The 16860-nt window shown below is 37.8% G+C and overlaps 1 protein-coding gene across 1 annotated transcript in view; it reads right to left on the bottom strand.

The window, feature by feature from the left end:
• ZRANB3 (zinc finger RANBP2-type containing 3) overlaps nucleotides 1–16860 on the bottom strand; it is a 103640-nt gene that overhangs the window by 15497 nt on the left and 71283 nt on the right. Inside the window, exons 10-13 of the mRNA XM_045559956.1 lie at nucleotides 9310–9718; nucleotides 6522–6719; nucleotides 4491–4582; nucleotides 1054–1155 (exon numbers count right to left, since the gene is read on the bottom strand). Of these exons, the coding sequence (XP_045415912.1) occupies nucleotides 1054–1155; nucleotides 4491–4582; nucleotides 6522–6719; nucleotides 9310–9718 (801 nt within the window). The remainder of the gene's footprint in view (nucleotides 1–1053; nucleotides 1156–4490; nucleotides 4583–6521; nucleotides 6720–9309; nucleotides 9719–16860) is intronic.

Raw genomic sequence — 16860 nt, 5'->3', positions numbered from 1 at the left:
AATTCCACAGTTTAAGGCTTTCTTCAATTTGATGCAGTTTTTATATCTTTACTGTAAACTATCTATGGCCATTTCTCAAGAGCTCTCTTTCAATCCAAAGATTCTCTAAAGGCACGTTTCAGGACACACAATGTATGCCCTTAACACACATAGGGACCAACAGTGATAATGTGCTCATTGAGACCAGAAGAGGTGTGGAAGCACATACTGCAGCGAAGGCAAAGGCAAAACTGGGTGACAGAAGGACAGTGCAGCATCTGAGAATCACTTTGTAAATGATGCCTAAGTTACCACAGGAAAAAGCCATCAATAAACCTGGGACATTATTATTAGGCTTACCATTACTCTTATTTGCCAGTCAATTATACACAACTGGCTATTATCAGGGAATCTGAGAATCAGGATTAGATATTGCCAAAGAAGACAGGTACTGTCACTTTTTCCTTTAAGACAGGTGCAGATGACCTGTGAGTCATGCTTCATTTTCACCGAAAGGGTAAAAAAGTGATCACTATTTTCTTGTAAAAAATGGTATACTGCATGCTGGGCCAATCCCTGTATATGATGACCCTTCTCAGTAGTGAAGGTAAATCAGCCACAGATCGGAATTAAGGCCTCCCTGGCAGGTACTTGGCCTGGAGCTGCATGCTGGTGCTTCTGACAGTGAATCAAGAATCACCCAACATGGTATTATTTCTGCTCTCAGAATTTGTCATTGTTAGAACTTAACCTTAAAAGATAAAATGTGATTCTGTCAGATACAAATATCACAGTTGCTAATCCTGTGAATGAGAAATTAAATGATGTGAGGATGACTCTATCCACAGAAACAGCAACTCTAGGTGTGATCATTAGCCAAGGAAGCGGATTTTGTTTATTCTTAGCACTGGGGTAATTAGTAGGCACTGCCTGGATTGATGAAGATGTAACCAGTGATTTGACTCTGCAAAAGGCCACAAAGTACTTTTTTACTAAACTAAAAATGATCATTAAAATTACTAAAACAATTTTATTTAAAACATATGAAGCTATTTTATTTAAAACTATTCTTACCAATGAGCGATTTTGTTTCAGCTGAAAGTTTGCTGGTAAATCTTCCCAAAGGTCTAATTTTATATCCAATGGAATGAAATTACAGTTCATCTGTTTTCCATCCTGATTATAGATTACAGAGACATTATTAATTCATTTTTGTGTAGGCAGTTCTAACAATTTTAAAAGAAAATAATTATATTATGGCATAATATGCCCAGTCTCCGAAGAGACAAACTACAGTTTATCTAGACAAGGTCTATCCCACAGGGGTCCCCCGAAGGGCAGTGAGCCAGGAGGGAGGCAGGCTCTCTGCTGAGCTCTCTGTGCGGCCACTGCCCGCGCCTAACTGGAGCCTATGCCTTCAGCCTGGAATGCGGTTCACTACCCTGTCATACTCTTCTCTACTACCTGATCTCGAAAACAAGTATCAAAATAATAAAACTGGATACTGCAAATCAATACAGAAGAATAGTACATCCTAAAAGTTAACAGTAGCATGTCCACTCCCAAATCTCAAATAAACACGTTTATAATCATTGACAATGTTAAGTACAACATCAAAGAAGGATGCCAAGGAATAATCTAAATAACCTTCCCCAAATGGGTTCATGTATCTGTCCATTGTTACAGAGCAAGGAAGTAAGAAGGTAGAAACAATAATTCTAGAGAAATTATTTTAAAATTTGCTCCTCAAAAGCAATGTGGCAAAGTTAGTCCATGAGGACTCTGCCAATTTTCCACCTGGAGAGTAAGTAGGAGTGTGTTTAGGTTCCAACGATCAGCTGCACAATATCCTGAAATCTTAAGGGTAAAGAGTAACCACATACAGGGTTATGGTAAGTTAAACGTGAGTAGAGCTATTTCTTTTATAAAGGGGAAGAAGAACCTCTTACACGAAAATCTATTAAATGAATAATAGTGGAACTCATATTCTAATTCTCTCAGCCAAAAAGAAATGCTACAGCTCCCACTATTTGGAGAAAAAAAACCCACAAAAAGTATGTACTTACTGATTAAAGTTTCAATATATAATTATAATATATAATTCTAAACCCTGAATTAGACTTGGGATCCTGGCTGAAATGAATAGTTTTAACGCAACACAGGATGCTAAATGTCTGTTACTGCTTTTCCTTTCAAGGGTGTTCTTTTAGGCAGTCAACTAGGCTTTTAATCCAAATTTCTACTTCTAGATTTTACTTTAGCTCTTCTAAAGTGAAAAGGAAAGTTTTCATCTCAACTCCACCGTACCTGCAAAAAGACAGGTTGACATTTCATCTACTTAGAGTCTTGTGTCTAGAAAACTAACTGAGTGATAACATTTTATGATACAGGGATGTGTAACAGTCATAAAAATACATTTGAGACCATTAACAGAGATGTCAAGAAGGAGTGGTGACCCATGCTACACAGGCTGGGTGGCAGTGCCAGAATACAGGTCAGCGAGGCTGTTGCTCTAGGTTAGTTTGGCAGCAGGCATGCTCTACCCTCTACCTGGAGTTTGCAGTTTCTCTCCCTATCTCTACCCCAAGAGGGATAAAACACTGATCAGATGATCCAGGAGGCAGAGGTTTCAGTATACAGAGTACAGGTTAACTCCTTAAGGACTTTAAGGGCTTCTGAATTCCTGTGGTGTGCTCTGTCAAGTGTCTGCTGTTGGCTTATCTACCTTCAAGCTCATCTGGGGACCACTTCTTGGTTCCTCTCATGTGATGGTCTGAGAAAGAAGCACAGCCTACAGCTCCTCCCACATGAGCGATGAGTGTGGCTCAGGCACTGAGCAGAGGAGTTATTGGTACTCTCTGTAGTCTGGGTCACCATTGGAGGCTAGTGGCTCCACATGGTAGACTGGGCTCTGAGCCTCCCAGAGGAGCATTGTGCCTGGCTTGGTTCTTGGTGTCTGTCTCTCAGCTTTGGTCCCATGCTGGAGGCTGTGGGTGGATCTTGATGTTCATGATCCTAGCCATCTCCTACTAAATGAATATTATTACATGGCACATCATCTATCTATATCTATATTTGGTTTAGTGGAAAACCTGTAACTGAAAGTTTGGTCATCTTCAATATAAGTTATCTTTTAACATATCAATAAAATGGACCATAAGTTTAAAAAGTTAGAAATATTATACTTATAAAGATTAGAAATTTGCAATTGCAGACCAAATAATAGATTCATAATCTCAGCAATTCTTCCCTCAAATACTCACACTAGTTTACCTAGGCCCATAGATTCTGACATGATCCCTGAGATCCTCCCAGAGGTGCCACAAAGTCAGAGCGTTTCATATTAATAGTAAGATATTAATACTATTTGCCTTTTTCTCTCTTATTCTCTCACAAATGTATGGTGAGCTTTTTCCAGTGGCTACATGATGTGATATCTCAACAAACTGAATGCAGAGGCAGATATGAGAACCCCATTGTCTTCTATTAAGACTTTAGAGAAAATTGCTAAATGTGAAACAATAATAATCTTCTCACCAAATATATTTTCTTAGAAAAGATAATTATTTTTAATAAAATGTTGTTTACATAAATATATAATGGGTTCATTATTGCTACTTTTAAGTGAATAAATGAATACATTTGAGAACCTCCATTTTAATTTCAAATACAGGAAATATCAATAGATATAACCCATATAAATAAAGCTGTCTGGGGCCAGGCACAGTGGCTCACGCCTGTAATCTCAGCACTTTGGGAGGCTGAGGTTGGGGGCGGATCACCTGAAGCCAGGAGTTGGAGACCAGCCTGGGAAACATAGTGAGATCCAGTCTCTATATTAAAAGAAAATTGGCTGGGTGTGGTGGTGTGCTACTTGGTAGGCTGAGGTGGAAGGACTCCTTGATTCCAGGCGATCGAGATTACAACGATCTATAATGCCACTGCACTCTAGCATGGGCAACACAGTGAGACCCTGTCTCTAAAACAAACAAATAAAAATTTCAGGCACTGCTAAGCTAGGCTATAGCAGGAATTGGCAATCATGACAAAAGCTTCCTAGAATTTACTCAATATGAATAAGCAGGTCCACTGCTGCTCCTGTTGCTACAAATGAGCAGTGCAGGAGCTACCTTTATTGAGAGTTCACGTTGGCTGGGCACCGTGCTAAGTGCTTCCCAGGACTCAGCTCGTTTTATCCTTGCAACAGAGCCTCTCCATATTCTGGAATTGAGGAAACTGAAGCACGGAGCACTTGAGTAGTGTTTCCAAGACTACACAGTTAGTAACAGATTTGAGTTGAGGCAGTCTGGCCTTGAGGTTTATATTCTTAATGACTACATTGTTTGGTCTCTCATGGTCTTTAGCTTTTACACAGGAATTTAGAAATTAGCTTTAAGGAGGCAAATAATTAGATGCCTGTCTCATTGTTAATAAAATTAAATATTTCCATTGAAAAATGAAAAAAGGAAGTCATTTTTACGTTTCAAGCTACAGAATTGCATGATGCTTACCTCAGTGTAGAGGTGAATCCGGTCAGTGTTCTTACTTGCACAAAACATTAAGGTGTCATACACTGGCAAAGTGTCTGAACTCTTCAACTGTTCTAATGAAGAAGAAAAAAGAGAACCTGAAGCTATCTAAAACAGCTTATTTTAATCTTCTGTAGGTTAGAATGATGAAATAGCTATGTAAAAAATATCAATATATTTGACAAAGAATGTGTGTCTAGGCTTGAAATAAAACTACCGTGATAGGCAATCTAAGAACATATCAGCTTATGTGGCACTAGTTGCTTCACATTTTTGCTAATGACCTAACAAGAAACAAACAGATTCAGAATTAGCTGAAAAAAATACAAGCTAGGCATAGGAAGGATTCTTGTCAACAAGAGCTGTCATTGGTCTTGAAGGAGTTTAGAATCTGTCCCTTTTGCTAGAGTGGATTTGAGACCGAATGGACACCATTTTGATTATCGGCAGCAATACAGCTATGCTGAGGGCCACTTATGCCTGATTCCCTGTGCCCAGGTGCTGCACATTCACAAAAGGAGATGAGTAGACAAGCTTCTTTTCTAATAATCTCTTCTTATTTGGCCCTTTCTCAGTCTTACTGTCTAATTTATTCTGCAAGGGAGAAAGGATTATCAAAGCTGGTCTAAACAACAATTATAGTTAACACTTAGCTAGCACACTGTGCTAGGCACCATTTTAAGTACATATACTAACACCTCTTGGAAATAAATAGTGCATTTTACACAAGAGGAAACTGAGGCACATGAACTTGCCCAGGGTAAGAGGATTTAAACTCAGTAACCTGGTTCCAGAACCTGTGCTCCTAACCTGGCATAGTTCCTCCATGACTTTTTAAATTACTTTCTCAGATGCAGAAATCTATGCTAATTTGTGTTTGTTTTGTTTTTTTCTTTTTGTTTTTAAGAGACAGGGTCTCGTTCTATCATCCAGGTTGGAGTGTAGTGGCATGACCATAGCTCACTGCAGGCTTGAACTCCTGGGCTCAAGTGATCCTCCTGCCTCAGCCTCTCAAGTAGCTAGGACTACAGGTGCATGCCACCATGCTTGGTAAATTTTCTTATTTTTTGTGTAGAGATGGGGTCTCGCTATGTTGCCCAGGCTGGTCTCAAACTCCTGGCCTCAAGTGATCTTCTCACCTCAGCCTCCCAAACTGCTGGGATTACAGGCGTGGGCCACTGTGCCTGGCCAACACTTTATTTCAAGGCGATGAATCTGACTCCAAATTTTATCAGTGTTTAAAAGCAACAATTAATAACTTAGAAGAAAAACTTCAATAGTCTTATCCCAACAATTTTGGGTTTGTTTTAATAAGAATATCTATCTGTAGGTTACTGTGGTCACTAAATGAGTAACAAGGAAAATAACCCAAGAGTACTTATAAGCTTTTGCCAGCTGGCCCACAAAAGATAGTGATGTATGCCACACAGGCTGGTATTTGCTAACCATCACAGCTATAAATAATGAATGGAATCAACCAAAAAGTAAATAAATGTGAAACATTGCATAGTTGGTTCCAAATGCAGTCATGATTCATATAGCCTTGAAATTATGTTCCTTAAAAACATTTCTTAAAAAAAAACTTTAAAAAAATATGCTAATTATGTATAGCCATCTAAAAGAATTTTTGTGTAAAGGATTAATAATATGCTAAGTAGTTGTTAATCATCTGTCAATCTTACTGTTTTCTCCATAAGCACCTCCCAAATATCAAAACAGCACCCTCACTGTGTGAATGGGTAGGCTTAGTTGAGGCTGGGCAACAGGCCTGGTGGCAGCACATGCAGCTATTTATCGGTTTTGCTCTATGTGTAATGTCTGAATGCCAACAGACACCCTCAGCTCTTCCAGCCATCTGGTGTTTAAGTATGTGGTTACAAATGGTTGGTATTTTTAATAAAAAAGGGAATAAAAGGAACCTGGAACAAGGTAGTAATTGCAAATCTAATAACAGTATTATGTATTAAAGTATGTAGCTATTATTTGGATGATGGAAATGGAAACAAGACTTACCATTACCTGGCTGGGGTGTAAGTCTGTCTTCCCTTTCAATTTTTGATGTTTCTTCCTTGCTCTCAGCCAGCTGGTCAGGTTCTGACTGTGCAAGGACTTGTTTTTCACAGTCTGAGCTAGTTCGAACTTTTGTGGAGGTGTTTTTCTGAGAATCATCCTTCTTACTTTTGATTTTATCCTGGACATGGTTGAGGCTATCTATATGTACAATTATTAAAATCAAACAATAACTTACATTTAAAGGTACAGTTTAAAAAGTCACAGCTATGTCTTATAAAAAGAAACAAAGTTAATAATGTTTGTTCCTTCTTTTAAAACATAAATCAGGAGCGTACTATACACCCAGTACTAGTATAGGTGCTGAAGAGACAGCAAAGAACAAGACAGGTAAGTGCCTGCCTCCTGGAGATGCCATTCTAAGTGGCAGAGATAGACAATAACGCAACAAATAAATAACACAACCAAGGTTTTGTGAGTAAGGGGTTGCAGGGAGTACTACCATAGCAAAAGTCGTAGGGGCCATGCTCTCAGGAGTCCCATTTGATTTGAGAGCTGTTCAGGAATCTAGGAAGCCTGGCCTCAGGGCCTATATTCTGGGATTAGATTCTAAATGTAACTGTAAGCCATTATACAGTTTTAGGCAAGAGAATAATAATGATCTAAGTTTTTAAAGGATCACTCTGGCTGCTGTGCATAGAAGGATCACAATGAGGGAGACCAGTATGGAAGCTATTAAGGTCTGGACGAAAGATGATGGTAGCTTGAGTAGGATGGTAGCAATAAAGTGGCTAGAATCAAGATTTATTCTGGAGGTTACTTGATGGATTGAGTATAGGTGTCAAGGAAGATATCAAGGATACTGCCTAGGTGTTTAGCGTGATGTAGTAAAGATCAAAGAAGAGAAGATTTGGGTGTTAGATGTGGCAGTGGTGAAGAATCGAGAGTTCTACTTTGGACATGTTAAGCTTGAGAGATCCGTTGGACACCCAGGCGAAGATGTTACATAGGCCACTGGATAGACACAGCCTGGAATTCAAGTGACAGATATAAATTTGAACGCTATGAAGTGTAAGATGTTATATGAAATACAGATGTTAAGAACAAAGCACAAGAGAAGTGATACATATTGACAAATATTAGCATTCAATACATACTATACCAAATTTTCTCTACTGCACTAGAGACTGTATTAGCAACCTTCGTAGTCTGTAACATTCTAATATTGCTCTTCTAAGTTTCTGAATTCTACTCTTTCCTCAAAGTGTTATATGGAAGCCATTACTTAAAAATTTAGATGAATTAGAATTAATTCCACTTTTCCACACTGTTGGGGTGAATCCAAATCAAGATTGCCAATTTACAGTAATGTAAATCTAATAATTATAACTTTTATATATAGTAATATCACTGTTACTTAGAATATTTCTCTTTAATCAGACTTTTATATTCAGAAAAGGTAGTCAGATTATTTTTTAAGTTGCTTGACAGGCTGCTTATTAAATCATGTGTCTAGGAACTTTCATTGTTGCTCTTGGTATCACTGAGGAAAAGTCAGAACAATAAAACCCATATTAAACTATGATTTTTATTGCTAAATCTCTGAAGGTATATACTTAATGTAAACAGACATTATTTTATAGTCACGACATACTTTATTTTTATTGCCTGTAGCAGTTGGGAATTGCATGGAATCATGCTAATTGTGGTAGGGATATTACATGGAATAAACTTGTGATTCCAATTTAGTTCATAGACAACAGGCGTCCACATTACAAATATAACCACCCAGATGGCAGACTTGTCAATTTTGGTAGGAGCACCCAGAAGTGAAAGAGGGAAGATTCAGCTCTTGATTAAATTTTCCTTCAGATCAGAACTAAGACAGAGAGGAAAGCAAGGCAGGAAGAAGGAATTGCAATATCAGAGTTTGTATCTTAGCCGAGTCTTGGTCAATGTCAATATTCTGAAGAATTAATGTATGATGGAAAATTAGATGTGTAAAATTATTACAATTGATAAAATAAAACGAGTACTTCCAGTTTCCAAAACTGTCAACTTGGCATTTTTCATTACCATAAAAATGCTCTCTCAAATTGGAAACAAAAGAACACTAATGATCTTTTTTTTGTAACAACCATGGGTATTAATAACCATTTCAGAAACTCAACATCAGGAAATGGCATATCATGCTATAAAAACACATCTGAGATAAGTTTATGATTTCTGACTTTGTTTTAGAAACAAATGAACCCATAAAACAGACATCAAATTGGTTCCTAAAAGAAGATCTATAAAGGAATTTTGATGATTCGTCAAGCAAGAAAAATGGCACAATGTATACTGACTAGGCCAAAGAAGCTACACTGGATTATTTTGCTATTTAAACATAAAAATAATCTATAATTTCCTTAAAAACAAGTATTATCTACAGAGGAAAGAAAACAGCAGGTCTATGACTATAAGGCATATTTGCTACCATAGCAACAGAGCTTCTTTTCCTACCCACTGAATTCACATCCTGCTGACATTAATCAGAACTGTCCATTTGTGCCAAATTAATGCCATATCACAGACGCTTGGGGATATACATTCTTGACAGAACTGGGAGATTTTCACATTCCACAAGGGATAAATTCAGTCTTCACTATGTGAAGTGCTTACTCCAGTTTAAAAGCTAAAGTCGTGCTGAGTCACACTAACCTTTGATAACAGCAGTCTCTAAAAGCACAGGTTAGCCAAAGACACCACTGCCAGCCCCCACCTCCACGGTCACCTTCCGTGTACTCACCAGCACTGCCTTGAGGATTCTCACACATTTCACAAGAAGGTAACACTGAATTATTGATATAGGTACAGAAACTACACTGCCAGCCTTCTCTAGGAACAGCTAGGGTGGCTGACTGGGACTTGGCTTCATGGACACCATCCATGAGTGGAGCTTTGGTTTGCCTGGGCCATGATGGTGTCTCCTCAGGGGGACTGCAGTGGTCACTGGTGGCAACCAATTTCAATCTTTTAGCTTCAGATTCACTTTCATAATCACTGGTATCTCCTGCAACTATTTTTCTGTGGTCTGATGCCACTCCAGTTTTTTTCTCCTCGAATATCCTTGATTCATCACAGGAGGTCACCAACTGTCTTTTTTTAGGTTTTGGTAAAAAGAATGATCGAATATCATGCTGTTTTTCTTTTTCGAACTAGGAAAAAAGCAAACAATTAAAGTTAAGAAACATGTTCTTAAATGAAAGAACTTGACAAAATAATTTCATTAACTATATTGCCTTATCCTTTGAATACCTTTTTGAAAATGAATTCAACTATGCTATGGCTTTATACACACACACACACACACACACACACACACACAAAATATGAACACATCCATGTACTTTCTATGTCTAACTTTTTTCTTAGCACTTATTAGGTGCCAAGCACTTTACATACATTAACTCATTTAATCCTCATGTCAGCTCTGTGAGATAGGTACTATTATTATTTACATATTGCAGATGAGGAAACTGACATTTTAGGGAGGTAAAATAATTTGGTTAGAGAATTTATATAGTAAACATATACTTCATAACCTATCTGCCCTAGGTATATGTCAGGGAAAGGAAGCAATTATGTATTTGAATATTTCAAGTCAATCAAGAACCTAGAAAAATGCTTTCATACCCAAACTATAAATACAATGTTGATAAACAATGCTATTCATATTAAAATGTTTTCTTGACCAGGAAGCACTTTTCAAACAATATTAAAGCTATTAATTAGAACAGCTTATTTAACAGACACATTTTAATAATTATCTTGTTTTCAAGAACCATGTATATATTTTTGTCTATGAATAGCTACATCATCTCATGGTTTTCATCTTTTCAATGTGTACATCTCAATTTCCTAATTAGAGAAAGTAGGACACCTGTCTTCTCGACTGATTAACTATCAGTTAAGGTAAATTAAAGGAGTTAATTTTAGAGAAATCCTTCTAGGAGTGAAATTGGGAACTATGTTGGACATACACTATGGCAGACTACGTTTGCAAATATGGCCACACCAACTCTTATCTCATCTCACAGGCTCTTTTCACAATGTAACATTGACATGCCTCCATTGAGAGGTGGGGTCTATGTTCTTCTCCACTGAAGCTGAGTGGACTTTTCTAACTGTCTCACCCAACAGAATGCAGTTATGGTGGGATGGGGAACCTCTGGCCTTCTGGATCCTTGAGTATGGCCTTTTGACTGAATCCAAAGTTTGGATTCGATCGAGGGGCCACACTTGGGGATCTGGAGGACCACATGTCATAGTATCACTTCTACTTGGGTGACTCTCTCTCTCTCTCTCCCTTTTTTCTCTCTTGAGATGCATGCCTTTGGAACCAAGCCACATGGAGAAATCATGTCTGGTGTTCTAGCTATTGGCCCCAGAAAGGTCCCTAGGTGACAGCCAACATCAGCTGCTAGATATGTTAGTAAACAAGCCTTCAGATGTTTCTAGCCCCTAGCTCCAGGGTCTTCCAGCTAAGGCCACAGTCATTGTGGAGTAGACTTGCCATCCCTGTTGTTGAATTCTGCACCTACAGAAACTATGAGAAATAATACATGGCTATTGTTGTTTTAAGGCACTGAGTTTTAGAGCAATTTGTTATGCAATAATAGATAACTGTAAACAGATACTGTAGATAATGATAGCAAAATACCATATATTGTAAAGAGATATTTTACATAATGAATCTTATTTGTACTTCTTGGAAGTACTGTGTAAGAAAGAAAGATTTAGAAAATTCATAGAGATAGAAAGACCAGCTTCATGAAACCTTGTCAATCCATTACAGCAGATGTCTACTGCAACCAATTGGACGAAATGATGAGGATGTTGTGATTAAGCAGCCCAGATTGGTCAATAGAGATAAGCAAATCCTCTTGCAAAACAATGCTTGATCACATGTCACCCAAACTACACTGCTCAAACTACGGAAGCTAGACTTGGAAAGTCTGTCATCCACTGTATCCACCAGACCTTGCACCAACTGACTACTACTTCTTTCCAGGCTTTGGACCACTTCTTACAAGGAAAAATATTCAATTCTCAACAAGCTATGGAAAACGCCTTTTGAGATTTCATCGCCACTCATTCTCTGGGCTTCCTCACTGCTGGCATAAACAAACTACCATTAAGATGGCCAAACTGTGTCAATAGTTTACAGGAATACTTTGATTAATTGTACTGCTTCTTGTTTAAGATAAACTACTGATTCCAAATCGGACATTTCATATTTAATGACCTAATTTCCCTCCCCGCCCCCCAGTTACTGCAATAGGAAATACAGAAAGATAAATAGGTTCATTAAAAGGCAAAAAGATACAAGGAAACAGGTTCACTTTTAGACATGTATGAGAACTGATGGCTACCAGAGTGGAGGGTTCCAGGAAGTAGGTCTGGAGTCCAAGGGAAAGAGACAACTGAATATCTGGGAATCACTGACATACATAAAATCATGAAATTGGATGTCATGACACATGGAGGTAGTTTAAGCAAGTACGAAAAGGTGAAAGTCAAGGACAGAAGGCAGGGGAACAACATGAAGGATGCAATGAGGAATAGAGACTCAGAAGAAAAACCAAAGGAAAAATAAGAAGGGTAGTGGTTTTAGTGTCTTGGTTTCTCATTCATTATACTAGGTGTTCAGTAGGCACTTTTTTTTAAATTAATTTTTTTTAAGAGACGAGGTCTTGCCCAGGTAGGCCTTGAACTCCAGGGCTCAAGAGATCCTCCTGCTTCAGCCTCCTGAGTAACTGGCATTACAGCCGCGCCCGGCACTGTGCCCAGCACTCAGTGGGCACTTTTAATCAGATAAACTCATGTCCTTCAGTTCTGGGAGTTTTATTACTTTTTATTCCTCTGTCTTCTCTTTCTGAATCTCTTATTAGGAAAAAAGCTTCTGAACAGACTATTTGATTTTCTTTTCTTTTTCCATCTCTTTATGTGTTCTACATTCTGGGTGATTTCTTCATTATCTCCCTTTCTTTCCTTATTGAATTATTAATTTCCAATATTACAGTTTACTTTCTAAGAGTTTGTCTCTAAGAGTTTGTTCTCTGACTTTTTCTTTTTCTCATTGCTGTTTCATGAGCACAATATTTTCTTTAACTTCTCTGTAGCTATTACTGGTAGTTTTTGTTTTGTTTTGTTTTCCAGTTTTCTTCAGCTCATTACATTGTCTCTATTTCTTTTGTACCGCATTCTTGGCTTGTATGTTTGTTTTGGTCTGTTTTTCTCATGAGAGGCTTTTCTTAATGCCTGGGGGCCTTTCGCTGTCTACATGTATTTAACAATAAGACACTAAAATGCTATCTGAAGTTCCATATGGGAGACTTCACTATAGGGTCATCACTGACTGTTTTTTTGGGAGATCCCTTTCAGTCTAAGTTTTTTCTTGGTCCAGTCAGTTTCTCCAGAGAGGACACAATGCCAGCTAACAGGGAGCTGACTGGAGAAAGGTGTTAAAGATTACACAATTAAGGAGTCTTTCTTAATCTGCTTGTTTTCGATTTGGTGCCTTACACACTCTCTCAACTGCCTCTCTTCCTAGATACGGGCTTTTAAAAACATTTGTAAAGAGAAGCCAATAAAACAAATGGAGGTCAGCATAGCTATATACATAAAATATACAACAGGCTACTGTCACATACACTGAATACTGTTTAAATAATATCAGAATCTTTTGTCCCATTGTACATTTTAAAGAATTTATTTCCTTAATGACTAACCTCTCCACCTCCCCACAAGAAAACAAAATTGTCTAAGATTTGCTAAAACAAAAGCAACCCTCCCAACAAAACAAAACCAACAACTAAAGAAATCTTCTAAAAAAGGAGAATTCTCCAGCCCTTCAAATAACAACTTTTACAGTTGATCTTCTTAATTAAATTATTTAAGCTATTTTAAAGAATTTATTTTACTATTTAAGTAATGACTAATTCTGGAAAATAGCATTTGAGAAAATCTCATTATGAGCCAGAGGCAGGTTGAGAGGAAAGGTTAGCAGAGACTGACAGTAATCAGAAATTGACCTATACTTCTGCCACTATGGGAGTTTATTAACAGTGCACGGGAGTAATCATATAGGTGCTGTTGTAAAACCACATGCCACTTCGGTAATAATAAATTGAAAATACAGCATGTAAAACCCAGAAAAGAAGAGAGTGGTTAGAAAGGAAATAAGCTTAATAATTTTGTGAACCAAAGGAATACAATTTTAGCAAAAGGAGAGGGCGAGATTGGCAATGACTTTGGCTAATGTTACAGTGGCTAAATTGGACAGTGATGAATGCTGTCATAGGTAGTAAACCTTACAAGTTAGTGTCTTGGCCACGGGGCTGCCAGAAGCTACAAGGCCTAAAAGGAATAAAGATTTCCTCTCAGGTGATCAGTGAGAAACTGATCCATGTCATCAGTTATGTGGTCTGATTGTAGCCTCCGGGCAGATGGGCAGGAAGTTGGTTGATGAGGTTTCTCTGACATTTAGTAGCTATGACTAATAGAAAAACAGATGAGAAAATCTCTTTGACACATCCTAAAGAAAATTATACCTGCTGGGTGGGAACAGAGAGGGGTTACTGGTTTATTGAATATGAATTCTTAACTTGGGGTCCATGGGCTTTTCACAAGCCCTAGTTTGGCTTTCAGTGAGCCTAAGAAGCCCCTGAAATTACCTATAAATGTAGTCTGCACTGTATGTGCATCTTGGGGGAGCAATTCTTTGCTCTCTCTATAGTCTCAAAGGGATCCAGGACCCAACAAAGGTTAAGAGATTAGAATAAAATATCTGAAGATGCACTTATAGTTTTAATAACTCCATTCTTTCTTTAATTTTCTGTAGGTAAAGAGGGATTGAGAGTTCATATGGGAATATACACATGGGTGGTGAACTTCAGTCTTTTTAAGGAGAAATAAATACATGAATTCTCTTACATATATCATGAGAATCCATCTGGCTTCTCTCAAATAACAATTTTTAAAAATGGAAGAATACCAACACAGAGTAACTCCTGTGCAAGCATGAAATGTGCTAGCTGAGCTCATTTATCACTGTAACTGGACTCTGAACAGCAACTCCTAAGAGCACAAAAGACATATGGAGTGTTCATGCAGTCAGAAAGAGGGAAACTGTCCATGAGGTGAGTAGCAGAAAGCACATGGATTCGAATGGCTAGGAAATTACTGTACGGCAGGACTCAAAGGACTTAAATGCCTCAGCGTAAAACAAAACACACTATCCTTGATGTTTTGAGACAGAGACATATTAGCATTAACTCCTCATGGAGATTCCAACAGGTGTCTGGGACATGTCTGGTTAATAAAAGAAGAAAGTGACCTTTAACAAGATATTGATTTGTAGTCACAGATACGAAATATAAATAAAAAATTTCTCTATCTATAAGATGCTTCTAATGACTTTTCTGTTATCCTTTATTAAATTAATTTTTTATAAAGTGTCCTCTTTTAGTAGAGTTGTGGCACTCCTACAGCTGTCAGTGGATTAACTGCTTAAAGCACCCGAGAAAAAGGCAATAAGAAATAATTGCAGGCCGGGCGCGGTGGCTCACGCCTGTAATCCTAGCACTCTGGGAGGCTGAGGCGGGTGGATTGCTCGAGGTCAGGAGTTCGAGACCAGCCTGAGCAAGAGCGAGACCCCCGTCTCTACTAAAAATAGAAAGAAATTATATGGCCAACTAAAAATCTATATAGAAAAAATTAGCCTGGCATAGTGGCACATGCCTGTAGTCCCAGCTACTCGGGAGGCTGAGGCAGTAGGATCGCTTAAGCCGAGGAGTCTGAGGTTGCTGTGAGGTAGGCTGACGCCACGGCACTCATTCTAGCCTGGGCAACAAAGCGAGACTCTGTCTCAAAAAAAAAAAAAAAGAAAAAGAAATAATTGCAAACGGAATGCTCCCCAAATAAATGCATGTTTTCTAAAAATGTTAGATTTATCAATAACATGATTCCCTGCCCCTTAAAGGCAGGAGTAAGCTTTATCAGTCTCAGCAAAATAGACCAGAATCCTCAAATTACAACAGTCATATTGATAGATAAATATTCAGTGCCCATAGCATTCAGGTTGTTATTTTAAAGATTAATTACTGTTGTTATTAGCATTTACTAGATGTAAAGATGGGCAGGAAACATAGAAAGACAAAATATTTTTAATGCCTAGTAAAGCTTTGTTACTAAATAGCAAGATTAAGCTAAAAAGTCTTTTGTCTTTTGTAACTAAATTCTTGCATTTAGAAAAGACATTATAGTAACAAGTTATGGACAAATATCCCAATTCACCATAACTGCCCTTGCAAAGAAATAACTTTATTAAATGATCTTTTTAATATGTGAGAAATAAGGAACTTATATGTAGGTATTTCTAATAGAAGTAGCAATCTAAGCCTATAGTAATTTTTATCACAAGGCTTAGGAGAAAATTACAGTTACATTGACATGCCTATGTCATAAGGAGTGTGGAAGATAGAAGAACATATTCCTCCCTTCAGTTATACAGCTGACACTCACTTATTGTGTTTCTGTCTTTTGTTCAATATTGTTTTTGTAAAACAAAAGAAAAATATTGCTTTTGGTGAGAAATGCTGGGAATAAAAACTGCAAATTGCTTAAGATGGCAAAATGCATGTTTTTATCTGAAAGGTTCAGGGACCTAATCTGTTCGCTCTGCTTTGCAACATGGTATAACTACTGGTCTTCAGAGACAAATCCCCTCGACATGATGATAGGATTAAAAGTCAGTTATTAGAACTGAAGAAGAGGGGAACAAAATCTAGTAAAACTCATAAAAAACAATAAAGCACTTCAAAGCTTGGTGCTATTCCAGGGAAGCACAGGCCACCAACAAAAGCACTGATGTCAGGTTTAATAGACTTTGATCAAAGGGTCGCTCTGGTAGGAACCATTACTGCCTCATGTCATTCGGCTCCTGTTCCTAACAGAATTCATAAACCTGTTTTACAAATGGGTGATTGGGACATCATGCTGGTCTCCTGAACCACAGATGATTGATGATTGGAGCTGGAACTAAAGAGCCCTCACTAACATTTGTAATCAAGCCAAAAAGAGTTTGTTTTCAAAGGATATGGAGTGACAGAAGTAGGGTTTTAATCCTCTAAAAAAATGATTTAAATTATCCTAAAAAAGAAATGACTAACTTTTTTTCAGATTTTCTAAAATGTTCCTTCCCATATAGTTGAATAAAATTGACAGTGACCTACTCTTAGGCACAACTAGTTTTTCTCTGCAGGCACAGAGAAAACAAAACAAAACAAAACAAAAT

This window comes from Lemur catta, chromosome 8 (assembly GCF_020740605.2).
Source record: "Lemur catta isolate mLemCat1 chromosome 8, mLemCat1.pri, whole genome shotgun sequence".
Classification (NCBI taxonomy): domain Eukaryota; kingdom Metazoa; phylum Chordata; class Mammalia; order Primates; family Lemuridae; genus Lemur; species Lemur catta.
Note: the sequence above shows the minus strand (reverse complement) of the source record. Positions and strands in the feature narration are given on the sequence as shown.